The 27883-nt window shown below is 36.5% G+C and overlaps 1 protein-coding gene across 2 annotated transcripts; it reads right to left on the bottom strand.

The window, feature by feature from the left end:
• Positions 1 to 1710: 1710 nt before the first annotated feature.
• On the bottom strand, positions 1711 to 27883 carry LOC120142767 (organ-specific protein P4-like). 2 transcript variants are annotated; one of them, XM_039157274.1, is made up of 2 exons: positions 27814 to 27883; positions 1711 to 2333 (listed from the first exon to the last, which is right to left on the bottom strand). In XM_039157274.1, the coding sequence occupies exons 1-2, from the start codon at positions 27856 to 27858 to the stop codon at positions 1839 to 1841; spliced, it is 540 nt and encodes a 179-aa protein (XP_039013205.1). In that variant the 5' UTR covers positions 27859 to 27883; the 3' UTR covers positions 1711 to 1838. The 2 variants fall into 2 exon arrangements, with proteins under 2 accessions (XP_039013205.1, XP_039013204.1); XM_039157273.1 differs by lacking the exon at positions 27814 to 27883 and adding an exon at positions 2460 to 2563 and having other exon boundaries at positions 1720 to 2333.

Below are 27883 nucleotides of genomic sequence, written 5' to 3'. Positions count from 1 at the left end.
TCAAAAATAGTTGTCAAAATGAAAATGATTATAATTGAGTGATCACTCACATAATTTATCGTTATTTTTAATATTTGTTATTAAGGGTTTAATTTTTCCCTATGGGCTTAATTTTTTTCTGCTAATATATATTATTAGGGACATACCCTTATAATTTATTTTGTTTTAGTATTTGTGTAAGTGTCAATTTTTTTTTAATATTTTTTTTCTTAATATTTGTTATTAAAAGTCTAATTTTTTTAACACTTATTATGATGGTCTAATTTTTTCCATATTTTTTATTTGGACATACTTTTAAAATTCAATTTCTTTTCTAATATTTTGTTGTTGTTATGTGTTCAATATTTTATTACTTTTTATTAGAGATTCAATTTTTTAATATTTGTTATTATGAATATACTCTTAAAATTTATTTTTTTAATTTTTATTATTAGGGACTAATTTTTCAATACTTGTTGTTATGAGCTACCCTTAAAATTTATTTTTTTCAACACTTGTTATTATGAACAATTACTTAAATAACGGTATGTAATCACAACAATGACCGTTATGCAGTGATAACAACATCATCTAAAACTGCGATATCTACAATAGTAAATGTTATGAAAATTTACAACCACGATATTTACAGTAGCTGCAATATCATTTGTTATATCCTCAAAAGAGATAAACATAACGTGACCAATTACACAAATGTAAACTGTAATTTATATCTCTAACAATGGACCTAATTTTTTTAATTTACCTAGGACCATTAAATTCTCATAAATGGACCTGCTCATTAAAGATATATTTTTCCCCTCATGTTACCGATGGACTAACCATCTCTTTTGTTTTTGCAGGCACTCCGGAGAGGAGCCTGCCTGTTCTATAGGTTGTAGTAATTTTTTTTTGGCTTAATGAAAAAATAAGTGCCTAAAAAATGTCTTGAAAAATATTTTAGTGTCTAAAGTATTTTTTTCTGTTATATTTTTAGATGCGTACCGTTAAAAAATCGTTAAGTGACTCGTATTACGTTTATATTTTTTTAAAATAAAATAATATTTAAAAATATTTTTTTAAAAAAATGGATGTGACATGTATACGGTATGCACTTAAAGTGTAACGAAGAAAATTTTAGATATATATTTTTAGCGAAAAATTCTTTAGACACTAAAAGTTAAATTTGTATATACTTTATACACTTATTTATATATTAAACCATTTTTTTGTTCAACTCCTCTCATCCTGTTTTAGCTTCATCATGCATTTTGTTATCGACATAAAGATCGCATGATTAACAGCTTTTCTTTTATTTTCAGTCATGAAATTGTGTTGTCTTTTGAACAGGGTATGTGTATTTGTATTTCCTTTTTTGTGTGTTCTGTAATGGTTGCGTTGAACAGTTGTGTGTTTAGGCCGTCACAAATTGATGAGATTTGGCGTTATGGTATGCCTGAGGTTTCGTTCACCCGTCAATTTGTCACTTTCGAAATTTTAATAGGAAAAACGAAAATTTACTCCATCATTAGTGACTATTTATTTAGTTTACCCTTTATGTTTTTCATATGGTAATAGCTTGCTTAAGCAGCACAGCGTCAATGGTATTTCTGCTTGAACTTTTTACAGCATGCCGATGAAAGTGGAGCCGAGCAGCTCAAAAACGAGGTTCAAGGCTTATAGTATTTCTGCGTATCAAATAATAATTTATTTTTATTATTTAATAATAACATGCATTTTTTCCCTTTATTACAGGAATATAACAGCGATCTTCTCACACAAAAGCACACCACCCGTTCGGATGATTATTCCGAGTTTATTTTAACACACAATACAACGTAGCATGTTCTTGTTCACTTTCACCCATGATAAATGGTGGCGTCCGGTACCTGTTCAAAATCATCAGTGAATGATTTTCTTTCTCCTTTAAGATTATCATCGTCTCCGTAAGCTGAAGCATTTGGTCTCGGTTCGAAATCTTCGGTAAATGATGATGATCTCTTTCGTTTCAGATTAGAAACACCACCGTAAGCAGAATGGGTTGGCCTCGGCTCGAAATCTTCGGCAAAAGATGACGATTTCTTCACTTTTAGATTCTCGTCGTCCCCGTAAGCCGAAGCATTTGGCCTCGGCTCGAGATCTTCACAAAATGTTGTCTTCTCATTTCCCTTAGGCCTCACTGGTCGTTTAAAATCCTCAGTAATAATCATCTCTTCGTTCAGCTCACCGGAACCGGCGGAGGCGACCTCGATCTGAACAAGGCCTTGGAGTGCATGAGGCATAGGTTGGTCTTTCATTACAGCTCTCCAATACTCTCCACCATCTTTCCTAGCTGCTACAATGGTGTCTGCAAACTGCGTCCATATAAAACATGTATAATTAACCATACAAATTAACAATATAAATCTATAAATAGTAAAAAATTATATTATTAATACCAAACTGTCATTTGTTTAATCAAGTTTGCAAAGTCAGCTTACCAGGAGAAGTGACAGAAATGCAAAGAAAGGAAGGAAGGTTTTCATGATTTATTAATGGAATGAACCTAAAGATTGATATATGGATATCAACTTCTACAACTCTTATGGAGCCGATAAACAATTTTCCTTTCTATATATAGAAAAAATTATGAATTTTTAAATATTTTACTCACATCATGATTTGTATAGGAATTATTTTTGAATAAACTATAGAAATGGTCACTTTAATTTCATAGGTTTTCACTTTTGCTTATTGAATTTAGAAAAGTAATATTTTTGTCACTTACATTATCAGTTTATAACTTTTTGGTCACTTACGTTATCGATATATAACAATTTGGTCCCTGAGATGTTAAACGTGGTTAGTTTGAAAGTGTGACTTGTTAATAAAAAGGGGTTAATTTTTAATTTGACCCACACTAGATAAAATACTAATTTAACCCTTAAATTTAAGATAAATTAACAATTTAACTCTTAAAATATAGATAAAATATCAATTTAAGCTAAGAATCTAATCAAAGTTGACATCGATCGCTGCTCACCACAGTAACCTGCCTATCGTTATTGTCTACGACCATTAGATCCAAAATTTCTAATTCACTCTTTTTGACCTATAAACCCGAATATAATATTTGTTTCCTCGAAAAATATCTTGAAAATATCCGTTTTCCTCGAAACCCTTGGCCTCAATTATTCTTTGTTTTGTATTACTTTTTTTATGCCCATCTAGAATTATTGTTGAATTTAAATATAAATATGAGACCATGTATAGGTGGAAAGATAACGCCCAGGCTCAATCAAGATATGCATTTTGGCGTTTTCACACATTCAAAAACGTTTCAACAATACATCAGTTCAAGCATAACATCAAACATCAAACTATTTCTCTATCAAAGATTAGGACTGATTCGAAATTAATTAATAGAAATAAAATAAAAGTTTAATTGTATCGCACAGTAATCAGTGTTTTAAAAATAATATCGTTTAATCTTCGAAATTAATACTTTTTCTTTAATATCTTCTAAAATTTAAAACTTTCCTAATTTTCTCTAAAAACATTATATTCTTATTGTACATGTTGGAGATACATAATTATCACGTAACACATATTAACTGACGATATCATTGGCGAGTAAGAATATCATATTCACCAATATTTAAAAAAAAAAGGTAAAGTAGACAAATGTTCATCGATTATAGAACAATGTTTTGTTGAGTTCATCGACTATTAAAAGTTATAAACTCATTATTTTTTGTTAAAAAAATTGAGGGACATCTGAGCTAGACATCAACCTATTGGCTGAGATATAATAAGATCATATTTTAATTATGACTACTGGCATTGTCGTTGTTTGCAAGCATTGACTCGGTGATATAATGTTTCAAGCACGGACTCAATGACATAATGCAAATCGAGAGTTGATACACAAAATACAACTCAAACGATTCTGAGATCAGATTTTATCAAATCTCAATTAATAAGTTAATGTACAGCTCAAACGTCCACTAATTTTTATGAAAATGACGAGTTTGAAACATATCACATATGAATAATGGGGTGACCATTTTATAAATTGTAATAGTTGAAAAACTCAACAAAATAATGTCTTATAATCAAAAGATCATTTTATAACTTTTACTAATTAAAAGAATAAAATAATACCATATAATCGAGACATGGTTTATATACTTCGTCCAAAAGAAAATATATATAATTTATAAACCATCATCACTCACACCCTACTCTTCAATGACAGAAGGTATAATCATCCCACTGTCTGTGAGGGAGATGGTCTGTGGAAAGATAAGGTCCCGGGCTCAATCAGGATATGTATTTCGGCTTTCATTATTGATATTTTCGAATGATTTATAATTGATGTATCGATAGTGTATAAATTTTATATACGATCTTGTAGTTGGCTTTGTATAATCAAAAAAAATTATATACGATCTTTGTATAAATTAATAGGGTAAAGAATACAAATGGTCCCCTGATTATATACACTACAGCAAAACTGTTATGTAGCGGCGTTTTTAGAGGCGTTTGAAGAGAAAACGTCACAAAAGTTAAACATATAGTATCGTTTACAATCGTAGCGCCACAAATTGATATTTTAGCGGCGTTTGTTGTAAAAATACTGCAATAGAGTTAACATATAGCCGCTTTTTTTGTAAAAACACCACAATAGGGTGGTTTATAACGGCGTTTTTCCAACAAACGATGCAATGAAAAATAGTTTAGCGTCGTTTATAGACAAACGCCACAGAATAGTTAATTAATGGCAGCGTTTATTGTAAAAACGCAGCAATAGAGTATAATATTTGCGGCGTTTTGGCTAAAACGCCGTAATAGAGTGGTAAATTAGTGGCGTTTATACCACAAACGCCGCAATAGATTACACATATAGTGGCGTTTTTTCCCTCAAATGCCGTAATAGTGATAATCAATAGTTGCGTTTTTAGACAAACGCCGCAATAGTATTACTCAATAGTGGCATTTTTAGACAAAACACCACAATAGAGTTAATCAATACTGGCGTTTTTAGACAAACGCCACAATAGTGTTAATCAATAGTGGCGTTTTTTAACAAACTCCACAATAGTGTAATCAATAGTGGCGTTTTTTGTATAAATGCCGCAAAATGTTAAATATATGGTCCTCCTTTTTCTCCTATCCGAACTCTAAAATCATTTAAACTCTTATTCCCTCAAAGCTTCTTCTCTGGTATAACAACAGCTCTCAAACGATTCCAAGCGACATCGTCGTTTGTATGTTCCGACGACCAAATCGGGCCTCTCACCGACGAAATATAACACAATTGCACGGTTTGATCCCTCTTATCATTAATTATCTTTTTCATTTTTTTTGGTCTTCTGAAAATGGGGAAAACCCAGAAAGCTAACGTATTTGAGAAAAAAAGAGCAGGTGTTGCCTTGACTAAGAGAAATTATCGTCAGAATGTCTACGTGGCGTATTTGCTCTAACGATGGATCAAATTATCGTTGGGAGGATATCGGTCTTGTCTCGCCGTCGAAACTCGATGATGACCCGAAAGGAACTCCTATTGCTCCATACCCTTCCATGGTCGATCTCCTTCTTGAAGGTAATAATCTATGAATCTTTCAGCCGCTATAATTTGTTTTTCTACGCTCAGTCAAATTTCATAGATTGTACGCATGTAGGATCTTCGAAGCTTATTGAGAACAATGATAGAGGAGTGGATAAATACCCGATGTTTATAACTGAATTTGGTAGCTCTGTGGCGTTGAAAGAATCTTCAATTGCAAAAGCAGTATCTATCCTCAATGAAGAAGAAGTTGCCTCTACTGTTACTCCAAGTAAACATTTATATCATCTATTTAAATTTATTTTAATTTTTATTCAGTTCCAAAGCCACCTCCAATCAAGTTGCATATTGTAGGTGGAAGGTCGTTATCTGTTTCAAGTGAAGCACTTAAGCGAGCAAGCAATCTTCTTGGTGAACCGGAGGTAGGAGATTTATTTGGTGAAATGGATGAAGAGTTTCTCCATATAGAGTTTTCACGGGGGAAAAACTTAATGATGCGTTGTGAAACAAAGAAAACAACTTTCTTACGTCATTTCCCCACGAAGGAGCAATGAAGACTAAATTGTAATGAACAATATGGTGAAGATTGTTTAATGCTTATGTTTAATGTTTATAAATGTTAATGTATTTTGTTGTTAAGTATTTTTATGCATAACTCTGTCATACTTTACGACGTTTGTTTAATGTATTTTGTTGTTAAATAGATAGAGCTACATATATCAGTCCATTTAGTTGATGTTGAGCAGAAATGAAATATGTAAAATCAACTAATCTTATCTACATAAAGGTAATTAGCTGCTTTTTTTTACAAACGCCGCAATAGGTACAATATTTAGTGGCATTTTCGCACCAAACGCCGCAATAGGTATAATATTTAGTGGTGTTTTTTGCACCAAACGACGTAATATTTGGGGATATACCGGGGTTTTTATATAAACGCCACAAAATAGTACTACTTTAGCGGCGTTTATATAAAAACGCCGCAAAATAGTAAAATTTTAGTGGCGTTTTTAAAAAAACGCCGTAAAATAATTAGAAATTTTGTGACGTTTTTATATAAACGCCCCAATACAATAGCACTTATGTGGCGTTTTTCATAAAAACGCCGCGATAGGGTTCACTAGTAGTGGCGTTTTGGTGTAAACACCGTAATAGATTTGGCATGTAGTGGCGTTTGGTTTACAAACGCCGTAAAGTATTATATAACCCCCAAAATTTGTCATTTGCCCGAGCCCTAATTTGTTTATCAGCTTCGACCCTCCCACAGTTCTGGTTCCCCTTTGAGTAGACGTTTCAGCAAACCGGGCTTTCAGTGGCCACCATTGACGCCGTCTCCGATGCTCCGTGCGTTTCTCCGTTCAGGTACTCCATTTTTCCTCCTCAATTTCCTCCCCAAAAGTTCACTCATTATTTGAAATTCAGTATTTAATGCAAATTTTTTAAACTTTTGTCTCGAATTTTCTAGATAAATTGATGCTTTTGAAGTTTCTTCGAAGTCTAAGCTTTGGATGAAAATGCATTAATTTGATTTATTGTTGTTTCATCATTGTCAATATTGCTCTGCAGAGGAGAAAAAAGGTTGGGTATCAATCTATTAGACTTTTAATTTTTCATCAATTAGCCTTTTTGGAATCTAATTCTGATTTTATTTTGAGAGGAAATGAAGCTTAAAAACTGAATGAGATGAAGCTTAAAAACTAAATGAGATGAAGTTCAATAACAACGAAAGTCTTAGCTCAAAAATAGTATGTGTTAAGAAGAGTGAAACAACAAAGAGATATTCTCAGTAAAGAATTGCTTGATTCATATCAGCTGGGTACACTGCTTTTATACAGAGATTTAGCTAATCATTAACCGCTTAACAATATAACTAATTTGGCTAACCATCCTAACAACCTAACCACCGTTACTGATGCAGGGGGATCCGAGACAGATGATGCTGAGCTGTCAGATTGTACCTTGATGGCGCTGAGATACCATGAGTTGGCAGATCAGCGCAAAGGCGGGAATTGATTGTGACATGTTCCTTATTGGGGTCATTTTGAGTGTGTTTCAGTCTTTTGGCCATAACCTTGGCTACAGGTGTCAGAATCGCACATAAGACCCCAATCCGGAAAGCTCTTTTCGACGCGCACACTCTCCACATTGAGCTACACTCCATGTGGCCTTTTTTTCAACCTCAAATTCTGCCATTTTCCCCTCCGAATCACTAGATTTATATTTTTTACTATTTATGGTAATATTTCGATTGTCAATTAGGAAGTCAATTTAAATCCGATTTAGGCCGGATTTTTTTGGAGATTGCTTATTTTATTTTGAATGTCAATTTAGAGTGATTTTCGGGATTTTGCTATTTTTGGCAAAATTCGAATAAAGACAATTTTTGGCTATAACAGTCCGGCTTGTGGACTGATTTGAGGACGGTTAACTTTTATAATATTTTATTAAACCCTAGAGACTTTTTTCTCTGGTTTTTTTTGGGGGAATTTTCTCTTGTGAATCATCTGTTGGAGCTAGCCTGCAGGATAATCATTATTCTGTCTGGCGTCAGTTGGTATCAGAGCTTCAATATCTTCCTGGGAAATTTCACCAGTTTCAATGGCTGGAGGTCGTGGTCGTGGTCGTCGTGAGGAGGTTCCGAATGAGGAAGCCCAACGCCGTGATCGTTGCGTTCAGGATGTGATGATTGCGGATTTGCAGAGGCAAGTCGCAGAATTAACCCAGCGCCTAGCGGCGCAGGATTTCGAAGATTGTGAGGCCTCTGATCAAGATACCAATTCCACTTTCGAAAACCCATATCATAATCGCGCAAGATTCCGGGAGCACCGTGGTCGGGAGGAGCGTCATGGAGATCTCAGTTTTTTGGGTCGATCTCCCTGAGTTTTCTGGTACGTTACAGGCTGAGGGATTCGTGGATTGGATTAATGAAGTGGAGCGTATTTTTGAATATAAGGAAGTCCCCGATCGTGTGAAAGTGAAACTGATCGCCATCAAACTCAAGGGCAGAGCATCTGCGTGGTAGGAACAGTTACGACGTTCACGAGAAAGACAGGGCAAGGCAAAGATCACTGATTGGGAGAAGATGAAAAAGAAGATGAAAAAGAAGATGAAGGGTCACTTCCTTCCCTTTGGCTACACGTAAACCTTATTTCAGCGACTTCATGCGTTGAGGCAGGGCGCGCGATCAGTCGATGATTACACGGAGGAGTTTTACCAATTGGTCGCCCGGAACGATTTATCTGAGACGGAGGAGCAGATGGTGGCACGGTATTTAGGGGGTTTACGCCAGCCCTTGCAAGATGTCCTCAGCCTTCATTCACTGTGGAGTGTTTCGGAAGCATACCAGCGTGCACTTGCTGTTGAAAAACAGCAAAATAGGAGACCAGTGATCAGGAGCGATCACAACAGTCGACCAGTTCGCCCTCAGGATTCACGTCCTGTTCAGCAACCACCGCAGGGTAATTCTAACCCTACTATTAGATGTTTTCGTTGTGGTGAACAAGGGCATAGGGCGACTGATTGCAGGAAGCCTGCTAGTCAAAAGGGCAAAAATTTGTTGATTGAGGAAAACGCGGAAGACGAGACTGAGGAGATTGGCGAACCCGTGTATGACGATGATGAGACTGATGATGTGCTGTATGGAGATGGTCATGAGACTCTGATCGTTCGCAAGAGTCTACTTACCCCCAAGGGCGATTCAGGGGACGATTGGTTGAGAACCAATATTTTCCACACAACCTACACAGTTGCAGATAAAGTCTGCAAAATGATCATTGACAGCGGCAGTTGTGAGAATGTAGTATCCGAGGAGGTTGTCCAGAAATTGCAGTTGAAGATGGACTGTCATCCTAAGCCATACAAGTTGTCATGGCTAAATAAAGGCAGTGAGGTAACAGTTGATAGGCGATGCCTCGTGTCTTTTTCAATTGGTAGAAAATATTTTGATAATGCCTGGTGTGATGTTGTGTCTATGGATGCGTGTCATATATTGTTGGGTCGACCTTGGCAGTATGATTGCAGTGTCATTCATGATGGACGGAAGAATACATATTCCCTTAGCATCAAGGGAAAAAAGATTGTGTTGGCACCCCGGCGGGAAGGACTCACTCCTACCCTAGTAACCCATAATACTAATCTGCTTTCTACGTCCAGGTTTTTAGATGAGATTGAGCATGGTGACGTGGTCTATGCCTTACTACCTTGCGAGAACAATGCAGTAGATGTGGATGTAGATTTACCAGTAGAGGTGCAGCGGCTGCTAGCAGAATTCTCTAACTTGATGCCAGAGGATCTTCCTCCTAGGCTACCACCTATGAGGGATATTCAACATCAAATTGACCTTGTTCATGGGTCAAGTTTGCCAAATCGACCAACATATCGCCTCAGTCCCAAGGAGGCTGAAGAGTTGCAGCGACAGGTGGAAGAGTTGTTGAAGAGGGGCTATATCCGAGAGAGTATGAGCCCATGTGCAGTCCCTGCTCTACTAGTACCAAAGAAAGATGGTTCTTGGCGTATGTGTGTTGACAGCCGAGCGATCAACAGAATTACAGTGAAGTACCGGTTTCCAATTCCCCGCTTAGATGATATGTTGGATCAACTATCTGGTTCTAAGGTCTTCTAAAAAATTGACCTTAAGAGCGGTTACCACCAAATCAGAATAAGACCTGGAGATGAGTGGAAGACGGCGTTTAAAACGCCACAAGGATTGTATGAGTGGATGGTCATGCCTTTTGGGCTATCCAATGCTCCAGTACATTCATGAGATTTATGCATTAGGTCTTACGGACTTTTATGGGGAAATTTGTTGTAGTTTACTTCGATGATATCCTCGTTTATAGTCCGACATGGGCTTCACACTTCGATAACCTCCGTGCTGTTTTTGAGATGCTGAAAACGGATTACTTGTTTGTCAATCAAAAGAAGTGTTCTTTCTTCACTACTTCTGTGACTTTTCTTGGTTTTGTTGTGTATACTGATGGTGTTCATGCAGATCAGTCAAAGATAGATGCAGTCTTGGAGTGGCCCAGACCGAAGACCTTACATGATATCAGAAGTTTCCATGGCTTGGCGTCTTTTTACCGCCGATTCATTAGAAATTTCAGTACTCTGATCGCCCCTATCACAGAGTGCCTCAAGGGGCGTGATTTCCAGTGGTCTGAGGAGGCAGAGACCAGTTTTCAACTGGTCAAGCAGAAGATGACCGAGGCTCCAGTTTTGGCACTACCAGATTTTGACAAAGTGTTCGAGGTAAATTGTGATGCATCTGGCGTTGGCATTGGTGGTGTTCTGAGTCAGGCAGGTCGTCCGGTTGCTTTTTTCAGTGAGAAGGTATCGGGATCAAAGAAAAATTATTCCACTTATGATCTGGAGTTCTATGCCATAGTTCAGTCCCTGAAGCATTGGCGTCACTACCTAGTACAGAAGGAGTTTATTCAGTTTACCTATCATGAGGCCTTGAAGTACATCAATGGCCAACACAAGCTGAGTAGACGTCATGCCAAGTGGGCTTTACACTTGCAAGAATTCACTTTTACGCTGAGGCACCAAGGAGGGAGTTTGAACCGCGTCGCAGATGCCATGAGCCGTCGTACCTTACTTCTCACCACCATGAGTACTAAAGTTGCAGGCTTTGAGACATTCACAAATATGTATGCAGCTGATCCTTCCTTTGGAAGGATATTTCAGGAGGTAACTGAGGGTCACCGTCATGATTTTGTTTTACATAATGGGTATCTGTTTCGTGGATTACAGTTGTACATTCCAGATTATTCATTGAGGCAGCAAATTATAAGTGAACTCCATAATGAAGGACATTTTGGCCGAGATAAGACCTTGGCCCTTATATCTTCTGACTTTTATTGGCCCAAGTTGACTAGTGATGTGGCCCATGATGTGGACCGTTGTTATGTGTGCCAGCGGTCTAAGGGAGTTCTCACCAATGCGGGCTTGTACACTCCCTTACCTGTTCCCGAAGCTCCTTGGTTCGATGTCAGCATGGATTTTGTATTAGGCTTACCCTGCACCCAAAGGGCCTTAGATTCTATCTTTGTCGTGGTTGACAGGTTTTCCAAGATGGCTCATTTTGTAGCTTGCAGAAAGACTATGGATGCTGACCGGATTGCCCATCTCTATTTCAAGGAGATTGTGCGTTTACATGGTGTTCCTCGATCCATCACTTCAGATCGTGATACTAAGTTCATCAGTCATTTCTGGAAGAGCCTGTGGGGAAAACTAGGAACGCAGTTGAATTTCAGTAGCGCCTACCACCCCCAGACGGATGGCCAGACCGAGGTGGTGAACCGAAGTTTGGGAAACCTTTTGAGGTGTTTGGCAGGAACGAAGCCGAAGCAGTGGGATTTGGCATTTCCTCAGGCAGAATTTGCCTACAACAGATCAAAAAACAGAACCACAGGTTTAAGCCCATTTGAGATTGTCTATGGTCAGAACCCATCCGGGGTGCTGGACTTAGCCCCTATTCCGCGTATAGGACGTTTCAGTCCTAAAGCAGATGAGATGACAAAGTATCTTCGGAGTATCCATGAGCAGGTGAAACAGACCATTCTTGAGAGCAATACCAAGTACAAGGCTCGGGTCGACAATCATCGTCGTCAGGTACTTTTTGATGTTGGTGATTTTGTTTGGGCTGTATTAACTCGTGATCGTTTTCCTGTTGGTGAGTATAATAAGCTTAAGGATCGGAAGATTGGACCTTGTGAGGTCGTGCAGAAGATCAATGATAATGCTTACAGGTTGCGCCTTCCCAGTCACTTGAAGACTTCTGATGTCTTTAATGTGAAGCACCTGAGTCATTGTTTTGTGGATTCCGATGACACTACTCTGAACTCGAGGCGAGTTCTTTCCAACCCGGGGTGACTGATGCAGGGGGATCCGAGACAGATGATGTTGAGCTGTCAGATTGTACCTTGATGGCGCTGAGATACCATGAGTTGGCAGATCAGCGCAAAGGCGGGAATTGATTGTGACATGTTCCTCATTGGGGTCGTTTTGAGTGTGTTTCAGTCTTTTGGCCATAACCTTGGCTACAGGTGTCAGAATCGTGCATAAGACCCCAATCCGGAAAGCTCTTTTCGACGCGCACACTCTCCACATTGAGCTACACTCCATGTGGCCTTTTTTCAACATCAAATTCTGCCATTTTCCCCTCCGAATCACTAGATTTATATTTTTTTTACTATTTATGGTAATATTTCGATTGTCAATTAGGAAGTCAATTTAAATTCGATTTAGGCCGGATTTTTTGGAGATTGCTTATTTTATTTTGAATGTCAATTTAGAGTGATTTTCGGGATTTTGCTATTTTTGGCAAAATTCGAATAAAGACAATTTTTGGCTATAACAGTCCGGCTTGTGGACTGATTTGAGGACGGTTGACTTTTATAATATTTTATTAAACCCTAGAGACTTTTTTCTCTGGTTTTTTTTGGGCGAATTTTCTCTTGTGAATCATCTGTTGGAGCTAGCCTGCAGGATAATCATTATTCTGTCTGGCGTCACTTACATACACGTGATGAATCTACATCATTCTAACATTCCCCCTGCTCTTCCTTTTCTCCTTTCAACAGCTTGACAGTATGAGCCAAAGCTTAGTAACAGTGCTTCCTCTTTAATAACCAACTCCATACAGAATGTAATGCGACATACAGTTAGCATTCCAGCTACAGAATGTATTTATCAAGCCTTTCAAGATGAATGGCATGTGGATAAAGACATAAATACATGCATGCTTTACCAAGGTAATCTTATACAAGTAGTTGTACTGAGGTGTTATGTACTTCTATAAAGTACAGTTGAATCTATAAGATTAATAAATTGAGTTAGTTTAGACGAATTGATCAAATAAGTCAGTTAACAGGTCGATTAACTGACCAGTTAATAGGTCAATTAATGGGTCGTGATGGTTTAAATCAGGTACGATTTTGGTTCACTAGGCTAGAGCGGTTGGCTTCTAGCTAGGAGTTTTGGGATTTAACATATTCAAGTTTAGCGTCTAAAATCTTTGTGCCTCAATAGTTACTTGGATTTGGACTAATGCAGGCTTGAGTCAGTCGTATGGTTTAAGCAGGCCTAAGATGACAGAGCATTAAGCCTAGACATAGGGATGTGCATTTTTGCTCTGCAGATGACTTGAAACTCATCTTGAATGAACACGAGTTATGTGATGTACTTTTAGTTATGCAATTATTCTTCAGAAGCACCACAATACAACATATTTTCTATTGTAGGTCGGGTATTTTTAAGCATGTTACCCTTTAAGTAGGAACTAATCTTTCATGTTTTTCATTAATGATAATTCAAGGTGTATTGTAGCAGAGTTGATTGTAATGTTAAACCATACATAATAATTCATAACCAAAGTTTGGAAATAGTCATGGACATTGTAAAAACTTCCTAAAAAGGATGATGACAAGCAAATATATCCTATATGAAACTAGTCGAGTTCCATTTTTCCGGTCATATGTCATTTTCATTCTCACTTTTGTACGTCTTTGTCATCTATTTTGCCATCGCCAACCCCATTTAGCTTAATAAAAATAGTTTCATTTTCAGCTTTGGTTGCATTTGTTCGACGTGGACATTCAGAACCAGTTTAAACTACCTGCTCATTTCCTCCAACAAGATCAGGTTCCTCAGCTTATTAAAAATAGTTTCATTTTCTATGAATTCTTTAATTGATTGAAATTGTAGTTATCATCATATTCTGCAAAGGAAATTTTGAGAATTGTGAATTGTTTCCGTTTTACTTTTGTGTTTTTTATTTTTATTATTTTTTGAACCTTTATTAAATGGAACAACGGTAATGAACTTGGTCACGAACAAATTGTGAAACATGAGTTTGTTTAGATTTAAATGCTTGATTTCGATGAAACATCTGTGAAAGTGATTAGTTCTATACTATGCAGTTGTATATATGCACCATTATATTTTTTTTATAAAATAACATAGATAAACTTGCACCCATAAAATTTATGGAGGTTTAACATATGTGAAAGTGATTAGTTCTATAGTAAATCTGATAGTTTAATGCTTATGTTTAGGTTCGAACTTTTGTACCATATTAGCATTTAACATTTGATATTGAAACTCTAGAAATAACGAAATGGATAAGAGTTGGATGGATTTCTCAAGGGTAAGCGTCGAATATAGAAATGGAGTCGCAAACTTTCTAAATATAGCTTTTGTGAATGCAAGCCAAGAGAATATGATTCTTGCCCTTGTAAGAATTGTGTGAACATTAATTGGCACATTCGTGAAGTTGTGTATGAGCATCTAGTTGTTTTTGGATTTGTTCGGGGGTATAGAAAATGGATCTTTCATGGATAGTTTGTATCAGATAGATCTGCTTCCACGAGTTATTCGACTTATCCTGCTCCTTCTCACCATCCAACTTTCAGAGAAGATGACATGGAAGGGATGTTACGAGATGCATTTAATATGCACAATCATCAGCCGTATGTTACAGAAAATTATTTTCAGAATGATGTTAATGATTTCATTGAGATGGGAAGAATTGGATGTGATGAAGAGCCAAATGTTGAAGCGGCAAAGTTTTACAAGTTGCTGAATGAAATGAATGAACAACTTTATGAGGGATCAAAGTTTTCAAAGCTTTCTTTATGCATTCGTCTTTTTCACTTAAAATGTCTGGGAGGGTGGACTGGTAACTCCTTTACACAATTGTTGAAGTTACTAGGAGAAGTGTTTTCTTTTGCAAAAATCCCTCAATCATGCAAAGATGTGAAGAAAATGATAAAAGATTTGGGTATCGGATATGACAAAATTCATAGTTGTCCGAATGATTGCATGTTGTATTGGGGTGATCGAAAAAATCAAGAGTCTTGTCATGTATGCGGAAAATCTCGATGGATGACTACGGAGGCAGAAAATATTATTGAGGATGACGCTCAAGCACGGTCAAGAAAGAAACCGGTCAAGATTCTGCGATATTTTCCTCTCATACCTAGGCTACAAAGATTGTTTATGTCGTCAAAGACTGCTGAGTCTATGAGGTGGCATCATGATGGCAGAGCCGATGATGGATTATTACGACATCCTGCGGATTCTTTAGTTTGGAAGTCATTTGACAACAAGAATCCAAGTTTGACGAGAGATCCTCGAAATGTCAGGCTCGGTCTTGCAACTGATGGGTTTAATCCATTCAAAATCATGAGTACTTCGTATAGTACTTGGCCTGTTGTACTTGTTCCATACAATTTGCCTCTCTGGATTTGCTTGAAACAATCATCTTTCATCTTATCCATGATAATCCCCGGCGAGAAGGCCCTGGAAATGATATTGATATTTACATGCAGCCGTTAATTGCAGAGTTGAAATAGTTATGGGAAGGGGTCGAAACGTACGATGTGTTGATGAAGGAGAACTTTAATTTACACACGACTTTATTATGGACAATTAATAATTTTCCTGCGTATGCAAATTTATCTGGTTGGAGTACCAAAGGTCGTTACGCTTGTCCTTGTTGTGCTCTATAAACATGTTCGAAGTGGTTGGTTAATGAAAAGAAGTTCTCTTATATGGGACATCGTCGGTGGTTACCTGATAATCATAGATTTAGAAGTCAAAAGAATTTGTTTGATGGTGATGAAGAGTTTTGAAATGCTCCTGACCAAACAACCGGTTCTCAAATATTCAGAATGTTGAAAAATATCAATTTTACTTATGGAAAGATGAATCAACCAAGTAGTACACGATCAAATAAAAAGGCAAAGCAGGTCAATGAAGAGGTTGAAGTTGACGAACAAACTGATGAGGAGTCTGATGAAGAGGATGATCCAAATGAGGTTGACTTATGGAAAAAGAGGAGTATATTCTTCGAGTTGCCTTATTGGAAAAAGTAGATTTTAAGACATAATCTTGATGTAATACATATTTAGAAGAATGTTTGTGAGAATATTAATGAGACCATTCTGAATGATGGAAGAAAATCTAAGGATAATCTTAAGAGTCGACTTGACTTAGTGGACATGGGAATTCGATATGATCTTCATCCGCAATTAAGTCCAAATGGAAGAAATTTCTTGCCGCCTTCTATTTTTTCTCTTTCGAAGAAAGAAAAAGAAGTTGTTTGCACGGTGTTGAAGGATATAAAGGTCCCAGATGGTATGCATCAAACATTTCTCGATGTGTCAGTGTTAAAGATCGAAGACTTTATGGTTTAAAGTCACATGATCATCACATATTAATGCACGATTTACTGTCAGTAGTTGTTTGCGGTTGCATGTCGAGTAAGGTGACGTCTTGTATCATTGAACTTTCTAATATAATGAAAGCCATCTGTGAAAAAGTTCTAATGGTTGATGAACTTGATAAACTACAAGATCGAATCGTCTTGCCTTTACACAATTTGGAGAAGATATTTCCGCCTTCATTCTTCACAATTATGGTGCATTTGCTAATTCATCTTCCTTACGAAGTAAGAGTTGGTGGTCCAATTTTCTATCGATGAATGTACCCTATAGGTTCTTGGGCAAGTTGAAGTCTTATTGTCGTAATAAGCGTTATCCGGAAGGATCAATTACTGAAGGGTATTTGGCAGAGGAATGCATGACATTTTACTCTAGATATTTGGAAGATGTTGAAACAAGATGGAATAGACCAAATCGAAATGATGTGTTAAGTACTGATGACTTACCTCAACATTATTTGTTTGGAAGTTATGGTCAACCATTAGGGAAAGTTGAAATTGCACACTTAGATGACACGTCTTGGGTACAAGCACACCGATATGTTCTTTTCCATCACGATTCAATAGATCCCTTTCACATGTAAGTCTTTCGGACCCAATCCTAATGAAATATCTTTATCTTTTATATTTGTCAATTTTTAACGACATAATATTCTTTATAGTGAGTTTAAAGAAGTATTGAGATCTCGAGCACGCTCCCGAAGATTAAATCAGCGAGAGCTACATAAGTTATTCACAGGAACTTTTCATAAATGGTTAGGCCAGACGGTAAGCAACTAAATCTTATGGAACACTTATAAACTATATATGTCTTGCTTTTTATATCGATATCAATGCAAATTAATTCACCATTCATGTGTAATAAGTTTCGAGTGGGAGAGAAGTTAGTGATGAAGTTATATGGCTTTCTCAAGGTCCGAATAGAATAGTTAAAAGATATAATGCCTTCCTCATTAATGGATTCAGGTTCCACACGAAATCTCGTGAAAGATTAAGGAGGACACAAAATTGTGGAGTCGTAGTTACTTCGTCAACTAAAAGTTATGCTACTGTAAGGGACAATAATCCGCATGAGGGAGAGGTCGATTATTATGGAAATCTTACGGACATTATTGAGTTAGATTATTATGGAAAATGAAAGGTTGTTTTGTTTTGGTGTGACTGGGTTGATGTAAACAGATGTATAGAAAGAGATAAATTTGGGTTTACAATGGTGAATTTCTCTCGATTAATTCACAGGGGTCAACGTTTGATGGATGAACCATATGTATTTTCTTCTCAAGTGAAACAAGTATTTTATTGTCACGATCCAATGGATGACGGTTGGTATGTTGTGCTTCGAAATACTCCCAGAGACTTGATAGACATCGGGGATGGAAGTAGAGATGACATTGAAACAAGATCATAATGTTTACCTCTACTACCACAAAACTTAGATGAAACTATCACTAATACAACACAATTTCAATGGGTTCGGGAGGACGTTGATGAAGATATTTATGACAACTGACATTACATAAGACTTTTGTACGATTTTATATCTTTATTTATTTATTTATAATGTTATAACCTTTAACATGTTGTCTTTCAATATATTCATTAATTAATTTGTTTTTTTATTTTTTGTGTTTTTTTATTATATATATCATGCCGATGAGAAAAATAATTGATTTGCGGGTTGTTCGAACTTCTGAAAATCATGAAGAAAGAAATAACGAGGAATCAAATGCACCTGAGTCTTCCGAAGTTCCTGAAACTGTTGAAGAAGTAGAAATTCAAAGTAATATTCGAAACATTATTTACTACTTTGTTCATTTTCAAATCTGGCATTTAATAATTTATTATATAGTTGAAAATGTTGTAACGAGAAAGACTCGAGGACGTACAACTTTGAAGGAATTATACCAACTTCCTCATGGGCATCGTGTCAAAGTTTCAAGAAATGATGTCGGTCAACCTATTGGCCCAGATTCAAGTCTTCTAGCAGGTTACTTTGGCATAGTTGGACGTAATGCGAATCTGTTACCGATCAATTACGAGTCATGGCGCAAAATGCCTAATAGTAACAAAAATCAAGCGTTGGATTTTGTTAAGGTAATAATGTCATTATAATAGATACTCTATAGAAATTCAATATTAATTTATACTTACGGTGCACACTTATTTGCTATATAGGAGAAATTTTCTTTAGAGGTCTCTGAAGATTATGTGAAGCAAGCGTTAGGGAAGAGATGGAGGGATCACAAGAGCTCCTTACAGAAGAAATACTTCAAGAATGATCTCAGCCTTGAAGAGAAGTTGCAAACAGTCCCACCAGGAATGCTCAGGTACCAATGGGAAGATGTAATCAGATTTTGGAGTTCAAAAAAGGACAGGTATGATGTATTTTTCAAAAATAGTTGTAACGAATTTTAAATCATCATTAAAAGTGATTGTTTGACATTGTAGGACCGAGAGCATATTGGTTTTGCTAGCAGGCAACAACAAAAGTTTACGCACACGACTGGATCAAAGAGCTTTGCTTGTATAGCTCATGAGGAGGTATTATAAATTATTGAAATAGCTTTTTGTATTTCATGTACATACTAACTCATAATAATTATATTATGGTACATTGTAGGAAAATACATCCGGTTCTAAAGATGGTCGAATCCAACTCTTCGACATGACACATACGAAGAAGGATGACACTCCTATGACTGCTGACGCTGTAGAAATTATGATACGTTTATTGGGTAGATGTTTTAAATTTACCTTACTTTATTTATATTTGTACCATGACATTTTTTATTTTAATTAATTATTCACTTTATTATTAGGAAAAATTGAGGGAGAAAAAGGCGGAGCATCATGCTACTGCTTCTAGTCAAGGTCTTGTCAATGATGATAACATTGAAAACCAAGCTATTAATGACGTTTTGGGTCCTGAAAGATATGTTCGGGTGCGCTGTCAAGGATCATTCGTTACTCCCACCAAATATTTTGGATCCAGCTCATCACAGTACATGTCATCATAGTCTCGATCTTCCCACCACGAAGTTAGTCATTGAAAAGAAAAGTTGGCAGAGATGGATCAACAAATGGCTAACTTGAAAGCGGAAACTGAAGTAAGGGAAGCAGAGAGAGCAACAGCAGAAGCAGCTAGAGCAGTAGCAGAAGCAGAGAAATAAGCAACGGCAGCACAGAGAAAAGCAACGATAACACAGAGAGAAGCAACGGCAACATAGAGAGAAGCAACATATCAGCAGAGATGTGAAGAATTTGAAAAACGACTCAATGATATGATGCTAATGATACAGAAAACGCAACCTCAGAATCCACCATCGTAGTCTCATTTATGTTATGAGCATTCTGTTAATGTTACTGAATCTTGTTTAACTGAACTTATATTACGTTAATGAAAACTTTTATTTATTAGATTGGATTTGATGTTGTTTGTTATGGATATAGAGTTTGATGTTATTGTTGTTTTGTTTGTTGGATAATGGAACAGGTTGAAAAAATAGATTTGGGGTAATCAAGCATTATTTTTAGAACTGTTAAATTCTATGTTATTTAGCGGTGTTTGTAAAAAAAAACGCTGCAATATACCATACATTTAGTGGCGTTTGTATACTAGAAACGCCGCAATATACCATACATTTAGCGGCATTTTTATACTAGAAACGCCGCTAATTCTCAACTCTTATTATGTCATTTTCGATACAAACGTCGCTAAATCTGAAAACCTACTACGACGTTTGTGGGGAAAATGCCGTAAAATATCAATACCTAATACGGTATTCGTAAGTAAAACACCGCTAAATCTCAACACCTACTGCAGCGTTTGTAAGAAAAACGCTGCTAAACATCAACACCTATTGTGGCGTTTTTCTGACAAACGCCGCTAAATAACAACACCTATTGCGATGTTTTAAAAAAAACGCCACTAACTTTAGTGGCGCTATTTTCAGCGGAACTTTTTACGGCATTTGTCATAACGCCACATGTGTTTTTAGCGGTGCTTAAAAACACCGCTATAGGTAAAAAAATGCCGCAAAATAACTGTTTTGCTGTAGTGATAATACTATTTTATTGGTTCCATCGACTATTAAAAGTTATGAAATAATCTTTCGAGTATAAGACGTTGCTTTGTTGAGTCTCTGATTATTAAAAATTATAAAATAATCACCCGACTTTTCATATGTTTCAAACTCGTTCTTTTTCGTTAAAAAATTAACAACAATTTGAGTTGGACATTAACCTACCGACTGAGATTCATATGTTTCAAACTCGTTCTTTTTCGTTAAAAAATTAACAACAATTTGAGTTGGACATTAACCTACCGACTGAGATATGATAAAATCTTATCCCAAAATATTAATGATTATCATATTAGCATGTTAAAGTCCAACTCAGACGACGATCGATTTTTTAATAGAAAATGACGAGTTTAGAATATATGAATAGTTAGGTGAACATTTTATAACTTTTAATAGTGGAGGTACTCAACAAAACAACGGTCAATAGTCGGTCCATTATGTAGCTTTTGTAGTCGAGGACTCAACAAAGCAACATCTTATAGCAAGGGACCATTTGTGTACTTTACTCATATTTATAACTATTTCCTCTTTATAAATTGAGAAGATATATTATATATAGCTTAAAGTGGAAGAAATTTTTATACAAAAATGGGCATGAATTATACATCTTTCAACTTTCTTTTCCTCCTCCTCCTACTGGTCATGGTAATATCACCAAATTCTCCAAATTCAAATTTTAATTTTCTAATCAGAGCTTAATCGATACATGAAAATTTGTAGGCTATAAGATCTTTTGATGTTTAGAACTTAATTACAGGATTAAACCTTATTGCAGTATACGGATGGAAGGGTAGATTCATTATCTCACATGGATCCATTAGTGATGGTGTTTTTCACCTTGAAAGATCTTGAAGTCGGGAACTCAATGTCCATATATTTTCGTAAGAAAGACTCATCGACATCGCCTCTATTTTTGCCTCGGGACGAAGCCAAAGCCATTCCTTTCTCATTAACAGAACTCCCTAATTTTCTTCGGTTCTTCTCTTTCTCACAAGACTCTCCCCAAGCCAAAGCAATGGAAGCTACCCTTCGAGAATGTGAAACTCCGGCAATCAAAGGGGAGATCAAATTCTGTGCTACGTCGATAGCATCGATGCTTGATTTCACGATAAGTATCTTTCAAAGTCAAAATCGGTGGAACTAAATTTGACAAATTTAAGCTGAAATTCTATGGCTTTCGATGCACACCGATTTTGTTGATTTTTTTTGCAATGGTAAAATTACACATTTAGTCTCTGTATTTTAGGGTATTTACAAGATTAGTCCTTAAGCTTCAACTATAAATACCATAACTCATTTAACTTTAAAACCAACCCAAATCATTCTAGCTTTCTCCCAATACTAGAGAATTTAGAGAGTTTTCTTGAGAATTGTTTTCTCCTTTTTATCAAGAGAGAATTGTCATTGTTTTCTCTTTATTAGATCGAGAGAAGTTGTAATTCCTATTTTCTCATAGTGAAATTCTTCTATCGTTTCATGTGGTTTTTACTCTATATTATTTAGAGTTTTTCCACATAAAATATGTCTTCTTTATCTTCATTTTTTATTTTTTCAAATTATCAATTGTGATTTTGCTCTATTCGATAGCTGTATTCCGCAACAATTAGTATCAAGAGCCAAATTTGAGTGTGTAATATCTACTTATTGTCTTTTTGGTTGTCACTAAGAGGTGAATCCTCTAACATAAGAAAGTAAGAATGTATTACCCATTCTTTGAAGGTTCTAGAGAACTATTCACGATAGTGAAATACTGGGAGCTATCTGTAAAAGAAGCTATGGCAACGAAATTTGATATCGAAAAGTTTAATGAGAGAAATTTCTCATTGTGGAAATTAAAGATGAATGCCATCCTGAGGAAAGATGGTTGTCTAGCAGCTATCAGTGAAAGGCCGGTAGATTTCACAGATAACAACAAATGGATCGAAATGGACGGGAATACTATGCCAAACTTTCATCTAGCATTAGCAGATGAAGTATTGTCAAGCATCGAGGAGAAAAATATAGCTAAGGAGATATGAGATCATCTCACCAAACTGTACGAGGCCACATCGTTACACAATAAAATTTTCCTTCAGAGGAAATTGTACACTCTCCGTATGCCAGAATCTAATTCAGTGACGGAGCACTTAAACACACTGAACACTTTATTTTCTTATCTTACAACCTTAAGATGTACAATAAAAGAATAAGAACGTGCTGAACTTCTACTTCAAAGTCTACCTAATTCGTATGATCAGCTCATCATCAACTTGACAAATAGTAATGTCACCAGTCTAGTCTTCGATGACGTTACAGCTGCTGTTCTACAAGAAGAAAATCAACGCAAGAACAAGGAAGACAGACAAGTAAATCTGCAATAAACAGAAGCAATGACAACGATGAGAGGGAGATCATCAGAACGTGACCAAAGTAGCAGTCACAAACATGGTAGATCAAAGTCGAGAAGCAAGAAGAATTTAAAGTGCTACAACTGTGGAAAGAAGGGTCACTTGAAGAAAGATTGTTGGAGTTTAAATAAAATCTCCAATCCACAAGGCAATACAACAAACACTTCAGATGATGGAGATGCTCTATGCTGTGAAGCGTCAATAAACATGGAAGAAAGAAAAAGATTTGCATATATATGACTCATTGATTTGGGAGCAACATATCTCATGACCTCAAGAAGAGAATGGTTCCATCATTATGAACCTGTCTCAGGAGGATCTGTGTATAGTTGCAATGATCATGCCTTAAAGATCGTTGGCGTGGAAACCATCAAATTAAAGTTGTATGATGGAATAATTAAATTTGTTCGAGATGTGTAGCACGTGAAAGGCCTGGAGAAAAATTTATTATCCTATGAATTGTTGGATAATAATGCAAAAAAAATTGAAACACAGAAATGAATCATGAAGGTGTTCCATGGAGTGCTTCTGGTGATGAAAGGGGAAAAGATAGCTGCAAACTTGTACATGCTGAAGGGAGAGACTTTTCTAGAAGTAGAAGCCTCTATTGCCTCATGTAGTTCAGATTCTGCAATGCTATGGCATCAGAAACTTGGACACATGTCAGAACAAGGAATGAAAGTCCTTGTGGAGCAAAAGCTACTTCCAGGCTTAACAAATGTATCACTTACTTTGTGCGATCATTGTATAACAAGTAAGCAACACTGGTTAAAATTCAACACATCAAATTCTAGAGGCAAAAGTGTTCTAGAATTGGTTTATTCTGACGTATGGCAAGCACCAGTTACATCCCTAGGTGGAGCAAAATACTTTGTCTTATTTATTGATGACTACTCTAGGAGATGTTGGGTGTACCCTATTAAGAAGAAGTCAGACGTGTTTTCAAATTTCAAAAACTTTAAAGCGCGGGTGGAACTTGATTCTGAAAATAAGATCAAGTGTTTCAGAACAAATAATAGAGGAGAACACTCAAGTGAAGAATTTGATGACTTTTTCAGGAAAGAAGGCATCAAAAGACAGTTCACAGTGGCTAACAATCCTCAACAAAATGGAGTGGTAGAGCGGATGAACATAACCTTGTTAGAAAGAACAAGAGCAATGTTGAGGGCTGCATGCCTAGAAAATCATTTTGGGCAAAAGCAGTCAATACCACCTGTTATTTGGTGAATCGAGCTCTATCAACTGCAATAGAGCTAAAGGCACCAATGGAGATGTGGACTGGTAGACCTGCTGATTATTCAAACATCCATGTATTTGAAAGTATAGTGTACGTGATGTATAACTCCCAAGAAATTTCAAAGTTGGATCCAAAATACAGGAAATGCAAATTCTTGGGGTATGCTAATGGAGTAAAGGGTTACGCTTGTGGGATCCCACTGCCCGCAAAGTGATCATCACCAGGGTTGTTATCTTTGTAGAGGATAAACTACGAAGAAAAGAAGACGATGATAGTGCTGAAAAGTCAGAGACTACATAGATACATGTTGAAAAGGAGTTTGAAAAAGGAGATTCTTCTAAAGCAGAACCAGTACATGATGAACAAGAACCAGAGAGTTCTGAAACTCCAACAACTCGTCAATCAGATCGTGTGAGAAGACGTCCCAATTGGCACTTAGATTATGTTATAGAAGGAAATATTGCATATTGTATTTTAACAGAGGACGGTGAGCCATTAACATACCAGAAGGCAATAAACAACTCAGATGCTTCACTGTGGATGATGGAGATGCAAGAAGAAATCGAAGCCATTCATAAAAATAATGCATGGGACCTTGTGCCACTACCACAAGGAAGAAAGCCAATTGGTAGCAAATGTGTCTTCAAAATCAAGCGAAATGGTGACGATCAAGTTGAAAGGTATCGTGCAAGACTGGTGGTCAAAGGATATGATCAAAAAGAATGTATTGATCTCAATAAAATATTTTCTCCTGCGGTTCGAGTAACAACAGTTCGAGTAGTTTTGGCAATGTGTGCTACATTGAACTTACATCTAGAGCAGCTAGATGTTAAAACAGTTTTTCTTCATGGAAATCTTGAAGAAGAGATTTACATGCTCCAGCCTGAAGGTTTTGAAGAAAAAGAAAAGAAGAACTTGGTTTCCAGGTTGAACAAATCTTTGTACAGTCTAAAGCAGGAGCCTAGGTATTGGTATAAGAGATTTGATTCCTTCGTTATGTTCCTTGGATACAACAGACTTAATGCAGACCCTTGTGCTTATTTGAAGAGGTTTGATGATAATGATTTTTCTATATTGCTGTTGTATGTGGATGATATGTTAGTTGTAGGACCCAACAATGATCATATTGAAGAATTGAAGGCACAATTGGCTAGGGAATTTGAAATGAAGGACTTGAGATCAACAAACAATATTCTAGGGATGCAAATTCACCGAGACAGAAGTAATAGGAAGATTTGGCTTTCACAAAAGAATTACTTGAAGAAAATCTTGTCACGATTCAACATGCAAGATTGTAAGCCAATTTATACCTCTCTTCCTATTAACTTCAAATTATCCTCCAGTATGAGTCCTAGCAGTGAAGAAGAGAGGATAGAGATGTCTCGAGTACCGTATGCATTGGCAGTGAGAAGTTTGATGTTCGCTATGATATGCACAAGACCAGACATTGCACAAGCAGTGGGAGTGGTTAGTCGGTACATGGCGAATCAAAACAAAGAGCATTGGAATACAATAAAATGGATCATGAGATACATCAAAGGGACCTAAAATGTTGCATTATGTTACGGAGGATCAAATTTACTTATCAATGGGTATGTTGATTCTGACTATGCGTGGGATTTGGATAAAAACAAATCTACTACAGGATATGTGTTCAAAGTTACTCGTGGAGCTGTAAGTTGAGTTTCAAAATTGCAGTTAGTTGTGGCTACATCTACAACAGAGGCAGAATATGTAGCAGTTGTGAAATTCTTCTACCGTTGCCCGTGGTTTTTACCCTATATTATTTAGGGGTTTTCCACATAAAATATGTGTCTTCTTTATATTTGTTTTTATTTTCTCAAATTATCAGTTGTGATTTTTCTCTATCCAATAGCTGTATTCCGCACAGTATCATCAGATTGAACTCCGATATCAAAATCATCGCAACCGAACATCATACGAAGTCGAGCACCCTTTTCCAAAACTATACGATACTAAAAGAACCGGATGAGATACTGGCTTCGAGGATGGTGGCTTGTCACACGATGCCTACCCTTTTGTTGTACTGTATTGCCATACCCAAGGGACTGAAAACACAGTGTTCAAGGTATCATTGGGTGGTGATAACGGAGATCGGGTGCAGTGGCCGTTTGTCATATGGATACTTCGCAATGGAAACACGACCATGCGTCGTTCCGTGTGCTGGGGATCGAGCCCGGAACGCCCGGTGTTTGCCATTTCTTCCCGGCAGACAATTTTATTCTGGTCCCGCATTATTGAATTTGTAATAAGTGTCTTTGTCATGATACTTTGGTTGTACTAGATGATACTCGAGTCCCAAGACTTGCACAATAAATGTTACTATGCAGTATATATTGCATTGTAACATTCAATAAAAATATTATATGTTAAATTCGAAGCTTACATTTACATAAAGCAAATTTGATATTTTTATCCAAATTATTTGAGAATCCAGTTTAATTTCTGCTAATAATAGGATTCATAGAACATTTCACAGGGAAACACACCTTTTACAATAGCATAGACATTCTAAGCACACATAAGCATCATATTGTAATTATATTACCATCTCATTCATTTGCTTTCTATAAAGCACATATGAGAGTATTCTTACAACATCATTGCCACCATAAGATGTGATACTAGTTATCGGCTTGAAATCACTAGTAAATTATTTCTTACCATAAGAAGTGATGTTCGGTATGGGTTCAAAATCACCGGTGAATGATTTCTGGCCATAAGAAGTGGTGCTCAGTCTCAGTTCAAAATCGCTAGGAAAAGTTTTCTTCACTCCTTTAAGATCAACATCATTGCCTCCATAAGAAGTGGTGCTTGGTCTCGGTTCAAATCACTAGTGAATGATTTCTTACAATAAGATGTGATGCTCGGTCTAGGTTCAAATTCACTAGTTAATGTTTTCTTCACTCCTTTAAGATCAACATCATTGCCACCATAAGAAGTGGTGCTTGGTCTCTGCTCAAAATCAATAGTGAATGATTTCTAACCATAAGACGTGATGTTCGGTCTCGGTTCAAATTCACTAGTAATTGATTTCTTCACTCCTTTAAGATCAACATCATTGTCGCCATAAGCTGTGGTACTCGATTTCTGTTCAAAATCACTAGTGAATGATTTATAGCCATAAGAAGTGGTGCTCGGTCTCGGTTCAAAATAGCTCTCCAATACTCTCCACCATCTTTCCTAGCTGTTACAATGGTGTCTGCAAACTGCGTCCATATAAAACATGTATAATTAACCATACAAATTAACAAATATATGCATAAATAGTAAAGAAATTATATTATTAATACCAAATTGTCATTTGTTTAATCAAGTTTGCAAAGTCAGCTTACCAGGAGAAGTGAGAGAAATGCAAAGAAAGGAAGGAAGGTTTTCATGATTTATTAATGCAATGAACCTAAA

Source organism: Hibiscus syriacus, unplaced genomic scaffold (assembly GCF_006381635.1).
Source record: "Hibiscus syriacus cultivar Baekdansim isolate YM2019G1 unplaced genomic scaffold, ASM638163v2 tig00110831_pilon, whole genome shotgun sequence".
In the NCBI taxonomy this organism is placed as follows: Eukaryota; Viridiplantae; Streptophyta; class Magnoliopsida; order Malvales; family Malvaceae; genus Hibiscus; species Hibiscus syriacus.
This window is presented reverse-complemented; position numbering and strand designations above follow the sequence as displayed.

Bases quoted from the DNA above. Each gene is read 5' to 3' on its own strand.
- LOC120142767 (XM_039157274.1), bottom strand. From the start codon at position 27,858: ATGAAAACCTTCCTTCCTTTCTTTGCATTTCTCTCACTTCTCCTG. The intron at 2,334-27,813 runs GTAAGCTGACTT...ATATGGACGCAG, and splicing joins CATTTCTCTCACTTCTCCTG to TTTGCAGACACCATTGTAGC.